Below are 12222 nucleotides of genomic sequence, written 5' to 3' on the forward strand. Positions count from 1 at the left end.
ATGAGCAATGCAATAATTATTAAGAGAATAAGCATTACCTCAGCCATGGAAAACAATTAACTTTTTTTTTTTTTTTTTTTTTTTTTTTTTTTTTTTTTTTTTCCTCTCATTGTAAACTAATTCTGTAAATTGAACTGTCATTTAAAATTTAAAAAAAAAAAAAAAACTATGCAGAACTAAACTATATTACAAGATTTAATGATGAAATTTCAGTTCAAAATATAGAAAATAAATAATAATAAGCCATATTAATTGTATTCGTTTGGCACCTAATAATAAATACAATTTTTTTCATTCATATTAATATTTAAATAATTTAACTTAAATTCTGAACATTTTCTACATTTTCACTGCGTAATAATAGCTTTCCCTTAACATATATTCCAAGCAAAGTAATTTAAATAAAAAAGAGGCACATTTCTGAAATCAGAAGACGGGAAATTGTTTCATGCAGTCATCCTTTAACATTAAAAGCTTAACTAGCCCGCGTACTCGGAAATTGCCGAATATTCCGGATAGTAACTGGAAAAAGAGGAGTTGGGGAGATTGTAGCCGTTCTTTAGATTTCTCGGCTAAAAAAATGATTTTGACATTTCGATATGTACATCATATAAAAATAGACCAACGGAACTTGGAAATATTCTGCTTAGAAAGCACAGTAAAACTCTTTTAAGTGTTCATAAACAAATCTCAGACTGAACATCAAAATTAATTATCTCTGCAAAATACCGCAAATGTTATTGCGCAATACGTGCGGCTTAATTCTCCCACATGTGACATTACACAATCGGAATCAACAGCTGCCGGTATTCGGAGAATAAAGAACTAAATAAAGGAAAAGAAAGAGAACTAATCTGGGGTGTTTCTGATTCTAATTTTAAACAGACTGCGTTAAATTTCCGGAATAGAATCAATCTTTGCTTAGGTTGGGTAGACCGCAAAAACTTTTAGTCCTATTCAATCCAGATTGGACAGTGACAAAAAAAAAAAAAAGTCTGCTGCTTCAATATTAGAGATTTTGCGGAGAAAGGAGAGAACCTCCCAATCTCCTTACTGTATAATGTATTGCCCCCCCCCCAAAAAATTACTTTGACTATTCCATTACTTTCCTTTTATTTAAGCCATTCCGCATATTATTCCTTAGAAAGCTAATCTATGTAAAAACACACCCATTTTTGGAAGTTTATCTATACTTCAGCAGTTACTGCAACTATATTATTATAAATATTCATGCATTTGCTCATAATATAAGCATAACGATCATAATAAACACGAATATGAACTGACCACGCAGAACAAGAATGCAAATTATTAAAATTTTGATAGAAATCCAAACGTGTGTAGTATTTGGGTGGGAGGAAAAGAATACCGAATGTACCGGAATTTTCTATCGTTTTCGCAATTCTTTGACCAATAGAACGACGTGCACCTGTCTGTACTCTCGCGCGCACCATAGGTTACGTTAATGCAGAGAAAGGGGGTAAAACCAATTTCCGGGAGTATGATTCACCATCTAACGTCGCATTTATTTATATAAAGAAGAAAAGTTATTTATTTAGTTTCGGCTTTGGTACTGGGAAAAAAAGCGCGTTCACTAAAAAAAAGGATTAAAAAAAAGCACTAAAAGCAAAAAAATAAGCACTAAAAACAAAAAAAATAAGGCATTTAAAGAAAAAGTAAGCACCTATAAGGGCCTTTATATTTTATTTTCAAATATAAGGACTTATAAGCACTTGTAAGGACCGCTACGAACCCTGTTATACAATTAAAAATATGAAATCGTGGTTTATAATAAAGAGCATTTATGATCTAAAGGGTATCAAAATTTAGAACAACAAAAAAAGAAAAAAGCTTAGCATTTATTTATTTACTTTATTAAACATATCTTTCAATATAAGTTGTTTAAGTTGCTTCACTTTTTATGCTAATACTTTCTCTTTAATTCCATAAACAGATATAATTTCTTGTTCACTTGCAGAGTTCCACTGTTCAAGTCCTGTAATTGCTGTGTCGAGAATTCTGATTAACTCGTCAACTGACTAACTTGTTTTTTCATTTTCAATTACCTCTCTGCCACTTTCCTCACTTATCAGTAGTGGTATTTTCTGGATCTAGAACCATACTACAGATTTCATTGTCCATTAATTGATTAATGATGCAGCATTGTCATCGCAATGAAAAACTTCTATTATATCATCTTCATTTGTTACTGCTTTTCCATATTTCTTTACAAAATCCGTTAATTGGAAAATTTTATGCTTGGTTTGCAATATCTGAAAACCTTCAAATTTGTGGCTATCATCTTCATTATCCTCACCATGAAATATGGTAGTTGGCCATAAATTATGCAAAGCATTTTTCAAAGTATCTGGATACAGAGCCTCCCACGATCTTGAAATGTTCAACACAGCAGATTTTATGCTAAAATATTTCAAAAGTTCTTGAACAATCTTGCCAATATTCAAGAAATTTAACATGAATTTTTAAAAATGCTACTTTATATTTGCATTTCAGCATGTGCACTATTCTGGTATCCATAGGCTGAATGACGGACGTACAATTTGGAGGAAAGAATAATATGGATATATTTTCATTCACTAAAACATTAAGTGAAGTCTGAGCCAAACAGCTGCCAGCAATCAGGACAATTTTTGCATCATCAGGCAAACCAACAAATTCTGCTAAGCATCGGGTATGAAATGATTTTCAAATCTACCATTCATTAACAATTGTATCATCCATGCTCTTTTATGTCCACGGGGAATATCTTTACTCCTTTAAATGATCGAGGTCCTGTATTTTTTCCAATTATGAAAAGTTTACACTTGTACATTCTTGCAGCATTGCTAAAACTGTTAGTAAATCTGACACCAGTTGCAGCCTTTTCTATATAGGTTGCCAACATATTTTGAGGCACATATTGCCAGAAAAGACCAGTTTCATCAGCACTGTAAATTTGTTCTAGAGATAACTTTTCACTATTAATGAGTTTAATTAATTCATTTGAAAGCAGTTCAGCAGCTTCAGTGTCAGTTGAAGCTTTTTCACCTAAAATTCTTAATTGCCTTATACCATGGAGATTTTTAAACTTGGTTAACCAACCTTTCGAATATATCTAGTCAGTTTTTAAGTTCATTTCGCAATGAAATATTTTAGCTTGAGCCATAAGCACTCAATCTGTTGAATGGCACACCCTGGCTGTGACGCTGTCCAACCCATTAAATCATCACTTCGTCATGATCTTTATGTTTAGCATAATGAAGTGGATTTTGCAAAAAATTCAGAAAGTTCCCTTTTCTGTTTTTTTTATGTCATATACAGTTGACTTTCTAATGCCATACTCTTCGCATAATTTTGAGACAGATATACCTTTATCCATTTTTTTTGCAGCAATACCACTTTTTGTTTAATGGTCATCAAAACATGCTTTTATAAACTCTTTTTGACATAATCAAAATTTCAAACTTTAATTTTCATAAAATCTCTGTAATAAAAACAGCCTGCAAAAATAATAAGCTGGATCAAATTCTAAAGTTAAGGAACAGCACATACTGCTTGCTATATTGACTGAAATTCCTTGGAAATCCATTCCAAAAACAACTGAATTCAAATGTTACTGAGCCTCGGGTATAAAATGATTTTCATGCCAATCATTCATTAATGCTTGTGTCATACATGCTCTTTTAGTTGCATGATATATAACAGAGAAAATCATTACTCCTTTAAATGCTTGAGGCCGGGTATTTTTTCCAATTATGAAAAGGTTGCATTTATGCGTTCATGCAGCATTTTCACGTGCTAAAATTGTTTGTCTCTGTAATTTTTTACACTAGTTGGAGCCTTTTCTGTAGAAGTTGCCAAGGTATTTCGTGGTACATATTGCCAGAAAAGACCAGTTTCATGAGCATTGTAAATTTGTTCTGCAAATAATTTTTTACTAGTAATGAGTTCAATGAATTCATCCACAAAAAAGTTCAGAAGCTTCAATTTCAGCTGAAGCTTTTTTACCTGAAATTTTTAATTGCCTTATAATATGGCAATTTTTATACTTGGTTAAACAACCTGTCGAATATGTGCACTCGGTTTTTAGGTTCATTTCTTCATAAAATATTTTGGCTTGAGCCATTAGCATTGGAACCCTCAATGGTACACCCTCGTTGCGACGTTGCTTGACCCATTCAATCATCACTTTGTCATGATCGTCACTTCCAGCATAACAAGCAATTTTTCTATTATTCATTGTGAGTGGGTTGTCGGAATCCATAAAAAATTCCTTTTTCTTTTTTATGTACAATTGATTTTACAATGCCATACTCCTCGCATAATTTTTGAGATTGATATGCCTTTATCCATTTTTTCTAGCAATTCCCCTTTTTAATGGACATCGAAACATGCTTTCGCTTTGTAGATCCTGTTGCAGCTCCAGAATTGCTCTACTCTTTTTGACATAATCAAAAGTTCAGGCTTTAATTTTCATAAAATTGCTGTAATAATAACAGTCTGCAAAAAATAATAAGCTGTATCAAATTAGAAGATTAAGGAGCAGTGCAGTCTATCTAAAAATTCTTAGAATCAGTAAAGTATAATTTCAGCCTAGCTTAATAGCATCCGCCATACATTATTGGCTGTGTATCACAAGATTGGCAACGAAGACAAGTTGTTCACTAAATTTTGTCCAGCTTCTTATCATGTACTGAATAAGCCTGAATTGTACTTAAAATTATTTGTTACTGAAAAAATTAACATTATTTATAAGATGGAAGCCTTCACATTTATTTTGTATGAGGAGGGTAAAAGAATAGCTGTACAGAAGTATAAACAGACCTCTGTTTTTGAACCAGTACTCTTTTAGCAGACAATAATTTGAACTAACTTTCAACATTCTTTACATACAATAATTCAATTTATTAAATTTTTAGTATTTCTATATTCATTACAACAATACTCTGGATGAAACAATTCTTTAGACATATAATCGTATTCACATATCATTATGGAAGCATGATGCATCCTACATTTTTGATAGTTTAGCAAGCACCATTTCCAGACAACAGATGATACAGAGAAGCAAAAGTGATCAGCGATGTGTTACTTTGATACAGGCAAGCAAGAAAGTGTACAGTTATCAAAAACGGAAGCTTAGTTTAAGATAGAGGTTTCAATTTGGAAATTTTATGTTCAAACTTAGCCACGTCATCATTGTTAAATAAAGGACGGAAGAAGGAAATACCCAAAATTAAAATGAAGACTAAAATGGACTAATTTAAGTTAGAATTTTTATTTACATATTTTATCTTATGAATACATTATTATTATTATTAAGGATTTTACTTTTTATGTAATCACAAAAGCGCAAAAACACACATCATTTATCATATCAGTAACACATTTTGTTTTTCAGTCACTCATTTTCTAATGAAATGTTAATCTCAGTTTTTTTTTTTTTTTTTTTTTGTTATTATGAAGAATACCACCCCTTCCAATTGTAAATCATCTTCAGTTTCCTCCAATGAATTTGAAATGCATTTTTTAATGATATCTATAAGGATCTACTTCCCCCACACTGATAATTGCCACAGTCTGCATAACCTCAGACATTCTATTGTTGGCCTAACATGGGTCAATTTTCTTCCTTATATTCCTTGCAGAAAATTAAGGTATGGATATTACATGAATATGTAGGAATATATTAATATAAAAACAATACCTTGCCAGAAATAAAAAATAAAATGGATTAATGATCCCCTCTTTTTTGTAGTTGTTTATTTAAAAGAGTTCCGATGCTTCTACAAATCTCAACAATCATCTGTGTTTACCTAATAGTAAAACTGAGCCCAAACCTCAATACATGGCTATTATAAAGAACAGATATACTGATATAGGAAATATAAATAAAAAGAGTTTTATATGTTACTCTGTTACTTTTTTAATAATGTTTTATCTAATGTGCAGCCTGTAAAAATTTGAAGCTTCTGTAGCTACCTCATAGGAATTTCAGTGATGCCAGATCAATTTAACTAAATAAAGTTTAAACAAGTAGCTACATTTAGATCATACTTTTTAATATGAGCTGATAAATTCTACCTCAGTAAAAAATACGGTACTATTTGGTTCTGAGGGCCGTAAAAAATCGCCAAACTATTGTTGATGTCAAAAATAATTGCGGCAACCCTAACGCAAGAAAGGAAGTATAATAGTAAATAACTATCTAAGATTAATGTTTTAATTCAGATGAAAGGTAAATTTCATGTAATGCATTTTATTATTATAATTTATATAAAAAAGGCTAAACATGACTAAATGGAAGCATAAGAGTAAATAACTATTTCAGATCATTATTATAATTTATATAAAAATTGCTAAACATAACTGAATGGATGCCTGCATCGCTATTTCGCAACCGAGTTATCGCTAAAGCATACTTTCATCTCATTGGTTGTTCAAACATAATGTTTTATAATGAATGATGCCTTTTCTTTGAAAAATGTATCGGTTTTAAAGTACAGAATCACCCACTTATTTGTTTGCCGCTTTTTACAAGGGTAAAAACAATTGGATTTTTGTCAATTTTCTTTTACTTTTTAAGTGAAAATATGTTGATGTGTACATAGATAAAGTCAAGGGTGTGCGCAGTGCCATTTTTGTGCAATTCTGGGATTTTTTTTTTAAAGTGAAAATAGGTTGATGTGTACATGGATACCGAGTATGTGCAATTCTTAAAAACGCGTCAAGTAGTGGGTGATTCTGCAATTTACCCAAAATTCTACTGCACACAGTTCGTCATGGGCAATTCCCAAATTGTTAAATCCATAGGATATTAAAAAAGGATTTAAAATCAAAAAAGATTTTAAAAACCAAACTAGTATTTCAATGGCGTCTTAAATATAGAACTATATAAACTTATGCAATCTGAAATCAGAGCGTACGCTAGATTTGGCATGATGTTTAAATGGGCGCATTTGCTAGATTTGGCGCTTTTGCACATACATTTTCGCTATAATTTTTTTATGGTCCTTAAAACGGAATAGTACCAAAAATACTAATACATAATACAAAATTTAACATACATATATATATGTAAAAAAGCAAATTTAAAGTTAAAATAATTAAAAAAAATGTGCAAACATATAAAAGATTTAATTTTTGAACTAATCAACAATATCATTTAAATTCTAAATTAATTTTTCTGGAAAATTTAATTTTTTAAAAAAATTTAATTTAATACTAGACTTTACATTGCTTATTTCTCAAAATACTTCATTATTGGTATAATCTTTAATTTTTAATTGCTAAATTCTCAAGGTACCACATTATTGGTATTTCTTTTTGAACATTCTTCACTATGTATTTATTTTTGGTTTTGACTTTTACCCTTGCCTGCATGAATGACAAAACACGAATTGAATGACTGAAGAGTTAGGTTTGGAGTCAACTTGATAAAGTCTTGATTAGTCTGTCTCCTACCTGCTCAACAGTCATTCACTTATGCATTTTTTAAAAAAAATTTAGATTAATTTTAATTTGCTAAATTGGTGAATTCATTTGCATGGTTTGGTTTTGCGCTTGTTTTACTTATGCTATCTGAATTTAAATGATATTGTAGATTAGTTCGAAAATTAAATCTTTTATATATTTGCACATTTTTTTAATTATTTTAACTTTAAATTAGCTTTTTTATGTATATACATGTTAGTTAAAATTTAAATTTCATTCCTTGCAGCAATGGCACAAAGAATTAATTAAATTTGTATTTAAATTCAATTTATTCTTTTGAAACAATATATAATACAAGTTAAATTATCAACATACTGCCTAAGAAAAAAATAAAATCTATACATATACAATTACCTATGATCAGCTAAGATAATCAGATTCTGAGTACAAGAAGCAACTATTTTCTCTTGTGTTAGACAACCACCACCACCTTTGATAAGTGTTAAATTCGAGTCTACTTCATCAGCTCCATCAAAAACAAAATCCAACTGAAATTAAATTATAAAATTAAGCTTCAAAAAATCAAGCATGAAAATTTAGATGAAATGGAAGAAATTAACCCACATAAACATAGGTAACATACATCTTTGAGAGATACTCAGTCATTTATATAATAAAATAAAAAACATAAAAAGTGAAATAAAGAAAGAAAATATACCTCTGGACATTCTTCCAAATCACTAAGATATAATTTATACTGTCTTATAAGTTGCTTAGCCTAATAACAAAAATGAAGAAACTTATTATTTTTTTCAAAATAAAAATGCTTTGATTAAAAATAAATTCATACATAAAAAATCAAATTCATGAAATATATACTTTTTTATTAACTACTCATATTATAATTGTGATTTTATAGAATTAAAGGAACGAAAGATAAAAACAAAATATGCACAATGCACATTTGTTTATTACAATGTACTGAACGAGATCCAAGAAATTATTCTTATTTTGCAAATACAGTCAAAAGTCGTTAATTCGGACACCCATAATCCGGAATGATCTATAATCCGGACCTCAAAGCTACGAACTTTCAGTGCATGCGTCGTCGCATAAGACATTTACGGCTGAGAATATGCGTGCGCGCATACGCATAATATGTTTACGCATGCGCGTTTTATGTATAACGGACAGTATAAGCTAAGCTAAAATTATCTAATTCAGTTAATGTTGCAGATTGCGTTGTTCCTTAATCTTCGAATTGGATCCGGCTTATTATTTTTTGCAGACTGTTAGAGCAATTTTATAAAAGTAAGCTTGAACTTTCGATTATGTCGAATAGAATTTCCGATATATATTTACTAATATGTAAAGGATCTAGAAAGCGAAAGGGGGAAAACGTTGCAGTGTGCAATGAATTGGAAGTTAATCTGTCAGCACTATCCTTATCTTCAGGGCAGATGTTTTTATTTTATTTAGCTTATAATTCCTTACTAAATGTAGTATTTCATCTTGATGTACTCCATCTTTGATATGATTTAAATCAAATTCCTTGTCGTTATAATTTGCTTCCAATAGTGAAGAAAGTGACACAGAGGTTATTGAAAACGAAAAAATTTCAATTGACAAATTAGTCGGTATTCTCGACACAACAATTATAGGACATAAACAGCGGAACTTTGTAACTGAAGAAGAAATTATGTCTGTTTATAGAATTAAAGAGAAAGCATTATCACATAAAACGAAGCAACTTAAACTACTTACATTGAAAGAAATGTTTAATAAAGTAAACAAATAAATATTAAGCTTCTTTTTTGTAAATTTTGATACCCTTTAGATCATAATTGTTCTTTATTTCATAAATTACGGTTTCATATTTTTGATTTTATAATTTCTGCATGCCATCTTACCAGATTTAAACTGATGATTTATAATCCGGAAAAATCTATAATCCGGAATCGCCGAAGTCCCGACAAGTCCAGATTAACGACTTTTGATTGTACTTGAGAAATTAGTTGACAGGTATGAATAACAATAATGTTCAGAAAGCTTGTGAGAAACAGGTTAAAAACATATTCAGTTAGATAAAATTTCAACATAATATACTAGCTCACCAATAAATATGAAATCTAAATTGGAAAGGAAAAAACGAACTTGGCATAAATCCATATTTTGTGCTCAGCTTTCCACTTTTACAAGCAGAATTAGCTGTTTTCCATTAGACGTATTTTATCAAAGAAATCTTACAACTTGTTTCAGTTTGTACATGGTGATCTAATCTAAATGAAATAATACCGAATGAAGGTTTTATAACTTCACAATGATGACATAGCCTGAAAAATAGCCTCGTCCATAGGGTTGCTATTACTTGCTGCGATGTGAAAAGTCACGTGAAAGTCTCTTCTCTGCAAACAGAGAATTTATATGCTTGAGGAAAAGAAAATCCCATTCTTTCCACACCCTATTTTGAGAATAATGCGGTCCAAATGATACATGCATTTCTGCACTTATGATCGCGGGTAAGGCAGTTGAACTATACTACTTTTAGCAGTCAGAAAGCAGCCTACTTTGGCAGAAATTTGCCAGTCTTGATTTTACATCTGCAGTTTGTCAGAATAATTAAATTCAGTAATCTATTTTATTTTAAATGCATGATACATATACACAGAGCTCCAACATTAATAAACGAACTACCAAAAGTGAATCCTCAGTGAAAATATCAAACACTTATATAGTGGAGGGTTATACTTTCTAAATTCCAAATACAAAAAAATCCAATACTTAATATATTTAGCTGTCAACCATTTTCAGCAATATTGGCCAAACAGTGCAATATATCACCATAATGGATAAGCATGATGTTACAATACATTCATAAGAGCTTCGTTTTGTTTTTATGTAACTTTGATCTTCAGTAAACTAAGTTACATTTTGTAAAGAAGTTTGTAAATTAATTGTTATTTCTATGTTTTTTGCATTATTTTGAGGAAAAGGATTAAAATTTGAGACCTGCCTTCCACAGAACAGCAAGTAATGGAGTATTTTCAAATCAGGACTATTATACTGATGCACATAGTCAAAATATATTTAATCCCCTTTAATTGATTCATAAAACAGTATTAATAAACCATTCCCAGCTTTTAAGTAGTATGTTCTCTTTCTTCGTTTTTTGTAATGATTTTTCAATGTAATTTTACTAGCATAAATATTAATTATTAGTCTGTAAATTTTATGAACATAAATTAATAATTTTAGTCCCAGACTGTCTATATACAGTGTCTCACAAAAGTGATGGGACACTTGTCCTTTACAAAAGGAAACTGTAGTAAAATAAATTTTAAAAACATGAAAAAAATTTTTGTGGGTGTGTTTCATACTTAAATTTAGTAACAATTATTACATAACATACATTTTTTCAAAATATTAAAATATTAATTTAATAAAAATACAATTGTTTAGAACGGAGCAAAAAAATGACTTTTGGATAAATATTTGATGGAAAAGTAAGTGTCCGACACTTACTTTTCCATCAAATATTTATCCAAAAATTTTACTTTTTAAAAGGTTTTAATATTTTGTTGGATTTCCTTTTACTTTTAAAACATGATTTAATCTTCTTGGGATGGATTCGACTAATTTTTTTGTGATTTCTGGAGTGATTTTATCCCATCCTTCTTGAAGCACCGATTTTAATTGTTGTTTTGAAGAAATGGTGTGTTTGCAAATTCTTGATTCCAATTCTTGCCAAATATTCTCTATGAGATTTAAGTCTGGAGATTGTGGTGGTGTTTTTATTATTTCAGGACAGTTATACAGCAGTCAGAGTCTAACGTTCAAAGCAGTGTGCTTGTAGTTATTGTCCTGGTAGAATTTAAAATCGTTATGAAGGTTCAATTTTCGTGCTGAAGATTTCAAATTTTGATTTAAAATGTCAATATACTTGTACTGATCCATTATACTGTCAATAAAAACAAGATTACCAACTCCAGCGGACAACATACACCCCCATACCATAACTCCTCCTTCACCATGTTTTACTGTTGGCACCAAGTTTTGTTTGCGAAATTCTTCCCTGGGTTTTCTCCACACCAAGATTCTACCGTCAGAACCAAATATATTAAATTTACTCTCATCAGCAAATATAACTTCATTCCAGTAATCAGAATTCATATTTATGTTTGATTTTGCGAAAGCCAGTCTGAGTTTTCTATTCTTTTCATTTACAAAGAATTTTTTCCTGGCTGCTCTACCGTGATATCCAGCAGATCGAATTACTCTTCTAATAGTCTCAGGATTAACAATTACTCCATATAATGCTTGTCAATAAGCAGCAACTTTAGGAGCACTCATTCTTGGATTCTTTTTTTTTTTTTTTTTTATTTGGAATGATAATTCGCTTTATTCCATTGGATAGCTTTGATGGTCGGCCAAGTCTTCTTTTATCTTGAATCATATGATTCTTTTTATATCGTTTAATGATATTGAAAACTGTTGAATGACTCAAGTTAACTGTTTCAGCAGTTTCTTTAATAGATTTTCCACGTTCAATATGCAAATTAATAACTAATTTTCAAATTTCAGGCAAAGTTTCTTTTCGTTTAGCATTCATGGCTACACAGAGCTAAAAACACAAAAATTCCAAAACAAACTGGAGAGAAATACTACAGACGATTTTATAAATTATTGCCAATTGCTTTTAAGTAAAAATAAAAACCCCAAAAAATATTTTTATTGTAGTACGTAGTAGTATCTAATGGTGTCCCATCACTTATGTGAGCCTTTTTTTGC

General features: G+C 30.2%; 1 protein-coding gene across 1 annotated transcript in view; it reads right to left on the reverse strand.

Annotated features, from left to right (window-relative positions):
- The window catches only part of Rpi (Ribose-5-phosphate isomerase), a 54602-nt gene that overhangs the window by 26615 nt on the left and 15765 nt on the right, over nucleotides 1–12222 (reverse strand). The window contains exons 4-5 of the mRNA XM_035377982.2: nucleotides 8153–8212; nucleotides 7849–7982 (exon numbers count right to left, since the gene is read on the reverse strand). Of these exons, the coding sequence (XP_035233873.1) occupies nucleotides 7849–7982; nucleotides 8153–8212 (194 nt within the window). The remainder of the gene's footprint in view (nucleotides 1–7848; nucleotides 7983–8152; nucleotides 8213–12222) is intronic.

The sequence above is a fragment of the Stegodyphus dumicola genome, chromosome 5, assembly GCF_044657685.1.
Source record: "Stegodyphus dumicola isolate Sdum_Otavi_A_Nest chromosome 5, ASM4465768v1".
In the NCBI taxonomy this organism is placed as follows: Eukaryota; Metazoa; Arthropoda; class Arachnida; order Araneae; family Eresidae; genus Stegodyphus; species Stegodyphus dumicola.